This window comes from Ciconia boyciana, chromosome 2 (assembly GCF_034638445.1).
Source record: "Ciconia boyciana chromosome 2, ASM3463844v1, whole genome shotgun sequence".
In the NCBI taxonomy this organism is placed as follows: domain Eukaryota; kingdom Metazoa; phylum Chordata; class Aves; order Ciconiiformes; family Ciconiidae; genus Ciconia; species Ciconia boyciana.
The window spans coordinates 140,082,344-140,095,596 of record NC_132935.1 but is presented as its reverse complement, the minus strand read 5'-3'; the positions used below and the strand labels follow the sequence as shown (position 1 = coordinate 140,095,596).

General features: G+C 46.5%; 1 protein-coding gene across 4 annotated transcripts in view; it reads left to right on the top strand.

Annotated features, from left to right (window-relative positions):
* Positions 1-11,345: 11,345 nt before the first annotated feature.
* The window catches only part of GLCCI1 (glucocorticoid induced 1), a 57,651-nt gene continuing 55,743 nt past the window's right edge, over positions 11,346-13,253 (top strand). For 2 of the 4 annotated variants that reach the window (XM_072854220.1, XM_072854219.1), the window contains exon 1: positions 11,346-12,297. In XM_072854220.1, coding sequence (XP_072710321.1) covers positions 11,838-12,297 — 460 coding nt within the window. In that variant the 5' untranslated portion in view covers positions 11,346-11,837. The remainder of the gene's footprint in view (positions 12,298-13,253) is intronic. The other 2 variants (XM_072854217.1, XM_072854216.1) reach the window with 1 other exon arrangement.

The following is a 13,253-nucleotide window of genomic DNA, read 5'->3' as shown; positions in this document are numbered from 1 at the left end:
TACAAGTTAGGGGCATCCATTGGGCACTCATCTATAATCTTATCTTGTATTTTACTGTGCAGTTCCTTGCTCCAAGCTGACGATACCATTTTCAGTTGCCCATGCATCTCTTTCTCTCAGAATTTCTTTCATACACGCCTTTCAGGCTTTCTTCTATAAAACTATCCCCAAAATAAACTGTAAAAAAACCTACGCAGCCTTCCTTCACAGTTATCTCAAATCCCACTACTTTCATGATGCGTTCAGGAAACTGAGAATTGGTATCAGTCTGCGGCATTTTCAGTGGGGAGTGCTCTTTTTAATTTATTTGTAGAGTTGTAAATATCCTACATTTTGCTGTATAGATATCTAGTCCATACTAAATACATACTCTAACGTCACTCTTGCTCCCTTCTTCTTGGTTTTTACTTCAATTTCTCTTACAAATATTACAAGGTCTTTTCCTTTAAGAACTGCCTTTTGGGGTATGCGCAGTAACCAGTACAATATCCCATGATGCAACAAATAATACTAATTTTTTTTTTTTTAAGCTCTACTCACATGACACTGATGAGGTTTCCAAAACCACTTATTCTCCGCAGACACCTGTAGCAGCATATACACAACAATAAGACTCAGCGCTAAATAATGTGATGGCAAAAAAGTAATTAAGTTCAAAGATGTCAGACGGTTTGAGGCATTAATATTGTGGCATGTCAGCCCATTTCATCACATCAAAATAATGTAAAAGTATAGTTTGAAAACCAAGCCTAGGCAGTATTGCACACTTCAGTCCAATCAAAATCTTTTCACAATCAGGATTTCACCCCTATTTTTAAGACAGTGAGGCAGATAGATAGAGATTCCCACTGCTGCCAGTCAGAGCTGTACATATCAGGAGAGGAAAAGGGGATGGAGAAGTACTTATGTTCCATGTGTATACAATGCCAGACATAATAGGATCACGATTAACCACTGGGTCACTCAGGTGCTATGACAGTAAATGGGAAAAACAGTTGAATTAAAGTTGGTTAGGGAATATTTTGAATTTAATTTCTTAAAGGTGTGAGAATCCCAAGCCATTTCAGATTAGCATAGTCTAACTTTATATAAAACCAAAAAACCCAAAAATATAAAAGTCAAGCCCACTGGATTGCATAACTTATAAATCACTTCAAGAGAGTTCAGTATGAAAGGTGATATGAAAGTGCAAGTTGTTAACTATCGTTGCAGCTGACTGAGCGTTTTGTTTATTCTCTAACCAGATTCTGCTTCAGAGGTCTGTACCACAACTAATTAACCGTAATGCTTTATAATTGTATAAACAGAATATATAATAGATCTGTATGATATATAATTAATTCTGCCCTTAAGGAAAGCTTTTGTAAGTCAAACCATGTGCTGTTTGAGAACTGCCTCTTTATGTTCTGGCTTATAAGGCAGGCATATTTCCCTGCCAGCAGAGCTCAGGGAACATTCTAGAAAATAATGTTCGTTAAGGCCGGCCAGATGTTTTCTTGCAGGAGTGCCTACTGGTAGCCCCATCTCTGAAGCTGAGGTGGTTGCAGCTGCCTCTGCTCCTTCCTTTATGCAGCCCACAGTGAGGAAAGGGGCTTCTGTACAGAAATTTGTCTGGTTTTAAAAAAATCAAGCTCACTTGCTGTTGTCATGCAGTGGTTATTTGTTTAATCTTGGGTTTTGTTGGCCTCAGTTTTCTGTATTTTTGTGTGTATTAAATTCTAGGCTCAACTCCATTATTGCTACTGGACCTGCAAGACCAAACCAAAACTTTGTGTGTCCCAGGCTGTGGCTGGTAGATAAGGCTTGAAACACCAGGCTTAGCAGAGCTGATTCAGTCTGGTGAAAGACTCCACTAGACTGTTTTCAGAGAAAACCTGCCACTGTAAGATGCTCATCAGAGCCAGCAGCCATCCAAGCACCCCAAGATGGGAAACTCCCATCTACCTAGTACTCTGCTGATGGTCTAGTGGGAGACCCATTTCCAAGGACCACCGTGCCTTGGGGCATTAGTTCATGCTCTGGACATCTTAAATGTGCATGATAAAAGAAGTTAATACAAAGATACGTTGTTTGCTGAAAGAAAGGAAGAAAAAAGAAAGAAAGAGAAGAAAAGAAAGAAAGAGTGAGCAAAGAGCAGAAGCCTCCTTGATCTAGCCACCACTGGACTGAACGGGAGGCACAGGTTCACATTACACTCCTCTGGAATGATAATCACGCCCTTCCTCAAGCCTGACACACCACTGGGAGGATTATCTTTGCATGGCAGCCTAGATCCTTCTCACTGATAAAACTGCTGTATCTGAGAAGTATTTGGCAGAACTGTCGCCATATACACAAACAGAGGAGCTGACTCACCTAACCTCAGAGGCTTGGTATGGGGAGTAGTCTGTGTTAGCTCTTGTGCCCTCCAGATCAACTCTACAGATCATCTATGTAGCTTGTAGAGCAAAACACACAATTTCCTTGGGGAGCTTTGAGGTGATTTTATTAATTGGCTTCCAAACCTTTTGAGGTAACATTTTTGAGGTAACAAGCTTTTTCTTCTTCCATTGCTTTCCCACCCACATCCACTTCTGAATTCAGAGCTGTCTTCTATCCCCTTGTGAGCTAAGAAGTCACAAAAAATTTCTTTTTTTCCCTCTTCTCCTTTCCACAATTAAGCCATACAGCTTCTTCCACCCTTGCATGATCAAGTACACTTCTTACTCCCCTTCTCTGTACTTCTTATGATGGGTTATCTCACATATTGGTCTTTTTCCAAATACACTTTCTGTTTAACATTCTCTCTCACATAACAGAGATACGCTGTCTGCTGGAAGAGCCAAACCTGTAACTCAGTACTATAGGAGAAGGTCCTCCCCTTGAGACATTTCATCCTGGCCTTATAATAACTGAACAATTACATCAAAGAGTTCAATTTCTGCATGATGACACTGATTTCAGCTGTTTATTTGAATGGAGTAGTTATATCTCCACCAGTAGTGGTTACACAACGTCTCAAGCATCAGGGAAATTATGTGTGCCCACATCTACCTGGCTGGTCAGTTCAAGTTTGCACATGACAAACTTGGAAAGAATTTCTTCAAGTAATGTGTGGACTTTTTGTCATTTAAGACTATGAAGAATCTGAAGATGTACTTCACTGGAACTGTCCTGATCTCGCAAAGAAAGAACTCTCTTTCTGGGCAAATAACACATACATATAGATTTGCCAAATAACGCTTTTCTTTCCAAGGACCCATAAATCTCAGATTACTCTTGACAGCAATAAATGTTGCAATAATGCTGTTCTTGATTACAAGCAAGACTATAACAGCTCTGACTGGTAGTGATTCCATAATTACGTTTGATTACAGACATGTTCCTAATGTACCGATGCAAAGGGGTTATTTGATGCCTTCTATCAGTCTCCTGGATTCCACTGGAGACCAAGAACATGCCATGCCAGCATACACAGATTACTCAGCTGCCTTTCTCAGAGCTTTGTCACTAAGGTGTAGCATTTAACAGCAGGACCTGTGACAGTCAGGCGTGCAAAACCTTTTATGGAACTGTAATTAAAACACTATGTAACTACATCAGTGATAGCCACTTTCTAAGAGGATCCTGAACTTCAGCAACTCCTGAGGGTTTGATCTTGCAAACAAAGTTTTACTTCACAGTGCAGGGGCTAAAGTTACTCCTGCCTTTACTACATCACCATTACAGCAAGAACTAAAATGACAATGAGAAATAAAGAAAAACTATATCCATAACATTGTCCATGCTTTCTACTACTACAGAACTTAAAAAAGGAAAAGCTCCATTAAGTCAAGTAGCCCTCCCTCTGTCAATGAACAACAAAAAAAATCATGCCTTACGATTTGTTCTCCAGTGCTCTGTTTATTTGGTATTAAATGACTCAGGGAATAAGGTTTCCACCTCTCCCCGTGGGAGATTATCCCAGCTGCTGAGACCTACTAGCAGTTCCCCTTCCTTTGTCTCTCTTTTAATGATGCCTAAGTTTTGCATTCTATTTTAGTTTGGGATGTAAAAGCTACAAAGGAAATTCACATCCCCAAACCTGCTTTTAAATGCAATTAAGGCCATGACATGAACCACAAACCCAAGGAAACACGCAGTTAAAACAGAAATGCATCATATGTTTCACTTAAATACTGTGCCACCTCAGCGGTACACTTTTAAGCTAACTGCACGCTTTCTTGTTTTTACAGGTTTGTTCCTTAGTGTTATGTAAATGCACTTTTATTGTATGTAAATTAGCATTAGGCAAACTGTTAAAGCCTGTTTTATAGCTGTCACACCAACAAAACACATTTACAAGTAAATATTTGTTCTACAGGCGACTATATTACCTGCCTGGAAATAATTATTATTTCCAGCATTTTGTCTCAGTTCTGTGACTCTGCTCTGGCCCCATAACCTGTTGTTTGCACAGAAGCTCTCAAAATGGAACATCCTTATTAAGAGTATGTCACTTATGGAGTAGCAAACCCTAAAATTCCTTACACAATGTGGCTCTCTAATACATTTTATTCTTCTTAGCAGGCTGCAAAATCTATTTAACAAGAGAATATTCTCCTGCTTTGAAGATGTAGAAACAGTGTGTTTACTTCCCAGTAGTGGTTGTGGAGTCCACTGTGTCACTCAACAGCATCCCATTTGGCTGGTAAAGGAATAGTGGTGACAAGCTCCAAATAAAGTTCAGTGCTGTTTGTTGTGCCTAGGAAGAAAGAAGGTGGAGAACAAGGCTTTATTTGTGAGAAGAAGTAAAGCAGGCTAAATAGACAGGTAGAAGAAATCCAGAGAAGGACTCTCTGAAATTGAGGTTGGAGTTCCCAAACCCTCAGATTTGCCCTTTAAATCAGTATTGTCAAAATGTAGCCTTATCAACACCAGCACAAACTCAACAGCTAAGGCACTGGTAGGGGCATTCACAGTTAATGCAGTTCAAAAAGAACAACAAAAAACCAGATATAGACCAAATCAAGAAATCTTAATGGAAAGATGTCATGGACTCTACTATCAGACACTTATAACTGTTCTAATGGATCATAATGGCTTCAAATCTACCTCGTTAAGGAGAAGCTGCTCATTTAAAAAGTAAAATGCCATATAAATCAAAGTACTATACGGCACATTTGTGCTTTCCTAATATCCTTAGCAAGGTAACTGCTCACATGAAATGGTGCCTTTCCTTTCATTTATTATATTTGGCATGATTAGTAATAAATTTAACAATATAAATATATTCAAATTGTTACTGGTATTTGCTTACTGTTTCTGTCTTTTCCATTCAAGGTACTGTTGCTGTACATACTTAACATACAGTACCTAAGCCACCCTGAAAACATAGTATGTTTCCTCACAAATGGTTTTATGATGTAGCATGAGGGTGTTTCATAAATATGAAGAATTATTTTTATGATGCCCTTGCAAAATGAAGTGTTGTTGAATTATTTAGCTATTATTATCGATATTTTACAGATAAGACACTGGCAAAAGAAATTAAGGTAAAAAGCACTAGAAGCGTCCATTACTTTTTGACACATCAGGTTATCAGAATACTTAGCATTTTACACTGTTTCATTAATTTAATGCACTGTTATCAATCAGCTTCACTTTGGTGTTCAGCAACCCCACAAATTTGTCCTCAAGCGTCCTCATACTCATCACCTAGAAATGGAATAAAGGGCAAACAAACCTGCAAAAGCCCTCAACTGCTCCTGTGAAAGGACTTGGGCTTAGTGCCAGCTGTGCCAACTGGATTTTTTTTCCCAGATGATGAACTGGGGAATGGAGGTGGAGACGGTGATTGAGTCTAGTGACCAAACTCAAAACAGTAACGCAGGGCAGGGCTGCAGGCTGGAGTAAACTCAGCTTCTCACGGGGTATGATCTGACATGGTTGACTTGTTAGCTAAAGGAAAGTGTTGAATGGAATTACCTGTACCAACGGATAGAAAGAAAAACTTCAGACTGAATGAGGAGCCTGGAAAGAAGAAGGATTGGTGATTTTAGCTGTGAGTTGAATGTTTGCCTTTATGTTAAACCAGATGCCTAAGGAATACATAATTCAAAAGTCCCAAGTGGATGGCCTATTTTCCTGAAGACGAAAAGAGGATGTAGCAGTAGGTTTGATTCCAGATGAGATAAGATTTTTTTTATAACAAAAGTAATGGTTAAGGGGCAGGTTCTGGTTTAAGTTAGTTATTCAGTATCCCAAAAAAGCTTCTGGCAGACAGGGAAAAAAGGCAATTATTCAAAATGGTATTCAATATTCTTAAGGGAAAATCTTACGGTTCTTATTCTGTAATTTCCTGGCTTGTTCATTATGCAGTCCTTACTCATAGTGACGATCCTGTGCACTGAATGAAATATGGTAACAAGTAGCATTTGACTAAAAAGACAGCACTATAATACCTTTTTGCTGCAATTTGATGCTAAACTTAATTCTGAAATATTCTAGTTTATGCATATTCATAAATACTAATCTGACTTAGTATAAATACTGTTTGACTCCATAGGTCTAACATTCCTCTACTTAATGCCTTTTCCTCATCTCCAGGAAAATAAAGACATGAGGAAAGGAAATCTAACACTTGACCACATGTTTGGCCCTAAATTGGATGATCAGCAATGTGAAGGTAAGTCCTCAGCAGTGGGTTTCCTTTTGTTGTTGGAAGATAACTTGAGCATGTAGAGACTTGAAAGTCATCATGAGTTGGAAGTGCTGTAAGTGGCACTGAATGGGGAGACAGTTTTGCCTGCCTCTACCTGCCCCATTTTGGCTCCTGCTCTCCTTTATTCTCTGTGCCTGAATCCTGGCCCTCCTACCCCATTTCTAAACACTCTCCTTCTTTTTTATAATTTTTTTTTAATGTCTTGTCCCATTTCTCACTCCTCTGCATTTCACCCAGACTTCTCAACCCCAACCTCTTCCCTGGTGAGTGTCAACAAAACCAGCGGTGGGGACAATGACTTTGTATCAGCAGCCCTGGAGAATTCAAGGGCACAATTGCTAGGTAAGTCCCGAGAAGCCTATAGACAGAGAGCGCCCAGCTGATCTGAGGAGACCATACCTGCACTATTGAACATTTTGGAGCTGTGAGAAGATGGAGAGTGCTTGACAGAGGCAGCATCCAGCTGTCAAAAAACCTTGTAGTAAAAAATTCTGTATTTTTTTTCCCCCATGACTGACTTGTTCTAGCTAGAACTTTTTTTTAAGGCAAAACAGGCCAATAAAACCAACCCCTCCCAGCTTGAAATAGACACTTTCTAGGAAAATTTGCCACTCCTGCTTCAGCAAAGCTACTCAGCGTCAGAAAGCAGTGTTTCCCACGGGAGCCCAAACTACAGCTGGCGCTCCCATTCCTGCCCAGGGATGCTGCAAGTGCACAGTGGCAAGCTTATTTTAGACCCAGTTTTATCACTTGAGAGCTGCACCTTGGGTTGTTTGGGGTTGTTCTAGTCTTCGGCCATAGCTAATGCTTTCTGGTCTTCTCTTCCAAAATATTACTGGGATGTAAGTACTTCATCTTGTTATTTCTCTCTTCCCAAATGTCATATTCCCAATTGTATATTCATTACAAATAAGTGAAATACAAGGAATGGATCTGAAAGTACGTGAAGATAAATGCACTCTTTCTCATTACTATTTTGTGTTAGGCACTGTGTGAAAACCTCAGACAGTCACAAAGGACTCGATTCTAAGTGGAGTGGGCAAAGGGCAGCAAAGAAAACATACACAGAGGGAGATAAGAGAGAAATAAAAATAATGAAACAAGCAGGTAGATACGCTGGGAGCAGAGTATTGATGGCCTTACACCCAGGTAAGTGCCTAGAAACAGAAGATATGTCCAGATTTGAAGAGTTTTTCCTCTCTAAAACCTTCAAGTAGGAACAAAGTAAGGATAAGGATTGCACAGTGTCTAGTGACTGCCTAAACCTTCTTGGTTTCCATGGCTCATGGTACTCAAGTAAACCTGTTTCTGCCCTCGAGAGATGAACCCATTAGTAATTGATAATAGTAGGAGAGATGCGCGTAGCTTTGCTCCACACTTGCTTGTCGTCGCTCCACTCCTTGAGTTCATTCCCTTGCTCCTACGCTCTTGCTGTGATGTGTAATTTCCACTGCTTTCAGGATGCCTCCCCCAGAAGCTGTGCTAAGGACGCCTGTGTCTCTAGAAGGATTTAGGTTTCAGAAATACCTGTTACCTCCAGTGTAAACTCCCTTAAGCACATGCCATCTGACAAGGTAGTTTCTTAAAATGGAAATAAGAGGCAAGAAACGCCTCTTATGTGGCTTTTGAAAAGTTGTCTCAAGGTATTTAAGGCAAACATGGGTTTTTGAAAGATATGAAGATTCTGATAGGAGCTCAGTTTTTGCTTCACTTTCCCTGTTATATCTTCTGCTGAATATTACAGGGCAACGGTATTCCCTGAAGGAAGTACTCTGAAACCTAGACCAAAAACATAATGAAAAATTCAGCAGTTGGCATACCACTTTAAAATAAGGAAGAATACTTTCTTCATCTCTGCCGAAATCACTGTTTCCTGGGCACGTGACGTGGCGTTGTTCTACTATGTTTGCTAATTCTAGTTAAGAAAGGGATGAAGACAGAAATCACTTTTGGGGAGAGAAGTCTTCCCTGTACAGCTGTTGATGTGTCTGGTAACAGTTTGACTGGAAGCGGCCCCAGTGGATCTTTTCTTCTTCGCTTGCTCTGAAGGCTATGCAGCCGATGTGTTGGTTCAGTTCTGACTGTAAGGTGACGGCACGGTTCTCAGTTTGTTTGGAAAGAAGACTTGCTACTGATATTTTACCCTGCTGTGTCCTATGGACTGGGGGGTTGTTTTTTGTTTTGGGGCTTGTGGGGTTTTCTGTGTGTCAACACGGTTTACCTTGTCTTTATCCATCTATTCTTCCTGTTCAAATATCTCACATGTTTTGATGGGGAAGAACATGATGGAAGTATTTGCAGGGATTGTAGAATAGTCTGAACAGCTAAATTCAAGAGTTATACTAATTCATCTTTATTTTAATCTGATGTAACCCTGAGCAGTGGCAATATCAGCTATTGTTCTAGTCAAAGATGCACCTTCTCTCTCAGCTGACACCAAATGATTTTCGGTCTATAAGACATCACTGTATCAGCAATGTTATCTGACAAAGTTACAGATATAGGAAAATGTGTTTACTGTTTGAAACTACTGATATTAGTACGGGCAGACTACTTCTACAGGTGAATGCTTTCCAGCCATTTTGATCCCAGTGCAGTGAAGCAGAAAAAATAAACCAGAGAGATAGATAGACTTCATAAGCTGTGATTAAGCACAGTGCAAAATCCTTGGTGGAAAAGTCTCTACACCAGAGTTATACAAACAAACTTGGCTCATGTTGGCAGAAGAAAAAGACTGGACGAATGGAAAAATACATGGTTGCTGATTTTTCTTAAAATTAATTTATACAAGTGTCTTTGTTGCCCAAGCACATGTTCATGTGGATGTGAGGTGTATTATTCCAACCCTTTCTGTAACATAACCGCGGTGACTGCATCACATGGTGCTAGTGCAAATAAAGTCTTGTTAACAGCCCAGGAATAGATGCATTTTCCTAGAATACAGTTTCTCATTGGGACTATCGACTGGTTCCTGGGCTACCAGGGGATAAGAATAGGTATGGACAGCTTCGTAAGTATAGAGTAAGTGTAGTAACCTGCAGTGTGCTACAAGACAATTATAAGTGTTTATCATAGAATCAAAAAGAATACAAGGGATATAGTTAATGCTGTGATGCTTTCGCTTGATTACTGATTGACTTGAAGGCAGTATCTTATATAGTAGAATATAGCTTGCTAAACACCAACCATTCTACTTCTATCTATATTCTATGTCCTTTTTGTTCTCTTAAAGACTGCACTTTGAATCTGAGAGGCCATTGCACTGAGCTGGCTTCCTCCACAAAGCAAGACTCACTGCATTTCTCCTTCACCTCCATTAGCATCTTATTTGGTCATATCCAACATAAACACTGCTCTCTTGATGGACTCAGCTCACCTTATCTTCCTGATCTTATAGCCATTTATTTTCTTAGCTATTAAGCTACTCATCTTAATCTTTATTTTCTTTCTGTCCCATTGTCTCATGTTATCAAGTCATCTAGTGGGAGCTCTTTCTCCTAGAACAAAAGCACTTTTCTTAGTATCACTGTAAAACTTTTTATTTTCCTCTTGACATTCTCTGAAGTGTTTTGGATGTGCATTAGGAAAAAAAATCATATAAATTCCATATACACTTCTATGAAATGATGAAAGTACACTTAATTAGAATTTGAATAACATCTTGATCTTTTAGCAAAAGGAAGATTATTGTGAAGGCTTGATAGTCACAGAGGATAGCTGTGAATGAACTTCGTGGCAGGTGATTTTGGCTCTGTTTCTGAGCCTTCCTTGTATGGGAGCGGATGAAGTGGGTTAGAGGTAGAGAGTCTGCTGGGATTTGGGGTAGTGGTTCAGAGCACCTGCTCCGAGTACGAACTAAATACGAACTAAAGAGTTCGTATTAACTCAGCATCTTGTAAAGTCACCCTTAAACTCAAGAGCGCGCCTTGGTACCCCCCTGACGGGGCCCCCGGGGGCTGCTGTCCTCCCTTTCCACCGATTGCCAACGCAGCCCAGCACTCCCAATTCACACCGCCCCGCGGGCTCGGGCATCCCACCGCAGCGTCTCCTGGAGGCTCCCCGGGCCGGGCATCCCCCGCGCCCGGCCCTGCCGGCGGGCGGCAGGGAACCAGCGGAGGAGGCCATCTTTACCGGCCGCTTGCCCGCCCCCGCGCTGGGCGGCCCGGGCGGAGGCAGCTTTGCGGGGAGAAATCGCCCGTTGCCCCGAGGGAAAAGCTTGATGAGCACGGCGGCCCCGGGCCGGGCCGGCCAGGCCGCCTCCGCCGGCTTCCGAAGCCCAACGACCGGGCCGCGGGACGGCTCCTCTCCGCCGGCGCCGGGCCGCCGCCTCCGCAGGGCGGCCGCAGACCGAGAGCGCCCGGGCCGCGTGCCCGCGGGCAGCCGCGCCCGCCCGCGCCGCCCCGAAGCCCCGCGCCGCCCCCGCGGGCCGCACGCCGCGCGCCCCGGGCCGCCTCCCCGCCCCTCCCGCGGCTGCCACATCCCACTTCCCTCAGCCCGCCTCCCCCGCCGGCGGGCCCGCCCCCCGCCGGGAGGCGCCGCTCCTCACTGGTTGAGAACCGAGAGCGACGGCGCCGCTAGGCAATGGAACCAGAGCTGGCGCGGCGGCGGCGCCCAATAGGCGCGCGTGCCTGCCGCCCCTGCCCGTCGCGGCCGGGCGTCGGGGCTGCGCGTTGCCATTCGGAGGCAGGGCGGCGCGGGGAGCGGATGGTGCTGGCCGCGGCTCCCGGGCGCTGGCGGGGGCAGGAGCAGGAGCTGGCTGCGAGCGCCTCCCCCCCTCCCCATCCTACCCCCTCCGGCTGCGTGCGCCTTCGTCGCGCCCCGCCGCCGACCGCCCTGAGCCGGCAGCGCTGTACGATGTGAGCGGCCGCGGGGCTCGGCAGCGCCCCCGGTGCCCACGACGCTGGGGCGGGCAGCGATGGCCAGAGCCTGGCGTGGGAGCAGCTGCCGTCGCCGATAGGAAGCGCCGGGGGCAGCTGGGCAGGCGGCGCGGAGACTCCCTCGGGCCGTGAAGCGCTTGTCCCGTCCTGCCCCGCCCCCTCCCTCTTTCCTCCCCCTCTTCCCCCCGCGGCCGGTGCATGCGGGGCGCCGGGGGCCGAGCTCGGGCCCCCCGCAGCCGCCGGAGCGAGTGACCTGCCGGGTCCTGCGCATCCCCGCCATGTCTTCCTCGTCCAGCTCCTCGCAGACCCCCCCGTCCCACCACCAGCCCCCGCCGCAGAGGATGAGGCGCGGCGCCGCCGGGTCCCCCACTGCCGGCGGCGGCACGGCCGGGGGCCCCGGTAACGGCGCCGTGGGAGGCGCGGCGGGGAGCAGCCGGCTGCTCCAGCCCATCCGAGCGACCGTCCCGTACCAGCTCCTGCGGGGCAACCAGCACAGCCCGACCCGGTCCCCCTCCGCCTCGGTGGGCAGCAATACCGGGCCGGGGGGCGGCGGCGGGGGTCGCGGCGGAGGCAGCCCGCCGCCGCCCAGCGCGACGCCGCCGTTGGCGGCGGGAGGCGGCGCGGCGGAGCCGGGCAGGGTGAAGGGCAGGCAGCGGCGCTCGCCGGAGAGCGGCGGCGGCAGCAGCAGGAGGAGCAGCTCACCTGAGAGACGGAGCCCCAGCTCCCCGGTGTACAGAGGTAAAGCACCGGGACAAAGCCGGCGTCCTGCTTCCTTGCCCCCGGGGGTGCTGCCCGGGCCGGGGCCGCCCAACCTCCAGTTCCCCCGGTTCTCCCCTCCCCAGCTCCCCGGTGGGGGGGTGCGCCCTGCCCTTGCCCCGGGCCAGCGGGGGTGGGAGCCCGGAGGGCTGCCGGCCCGGCCCGGCGGGAGCAGCCCCGCCGGAGTCTCGGAGAGCGGGCGGGGGGAGGTGAGGGAGAGCCCTAAACGCCCCCCCGCCCCTCCCCGGGAGCGGGGCAGGTGCCATGCCCGGGTTTGCCCTGCCAGGACAGCGACCGAGCGGGGGAAGGCAGCTCGCCCCGCCGCCTCCCCCTGGGGAGGGGGGCGAGCCCTTAAATGTCATCCTCCTCCTCCTCCTCGGGCGAGGTGGAGAGCCAGCTTGGGAAAAACACTCCCGTCCTCCCCCCGCGCCGCCTGCCAGCGCCGGCCTCGGGAGGAAGTGCCTCCCCAGCGGAGCGGAGCGGGGACGAGCCCCGCGCCCTCCGGGGGCTGCCGGCGGCTCCCCCGGCCCCTCTGCGGAGGGGAGCAGCCAGGGGCTCCAACGGCAGCGCTCCGGCTCCCTCCTGCCCTTGCGGACGGGCTCTGGGAGTGGATGTGTGCAATAGAGGGACGAGTCTAAAATTAACCCGCTTCCCTGTTTACAGGTGTAGTTATTTAATACGGGTTGTTAATGGGTTAGATTTATATCTGGGGTGTCACAACCCAGTTCTTGTGTGTGTTCAAACCAAGCCTCAAACGCTTTTCCTTTCTGCAGAGCTCGGTTTCTTAAAGGCTTGCATTTTTATAACATCTTAGGTTGAAATATGTAATGTTTTCAAGCAGAGACTCCAAAACAGAAAGGAAATTCCCATATTGAGATGCTTAAAAACAAATAACAGTCTGCCTCCTTGTGATATTTAATACTGAGTCCTTCAGACTG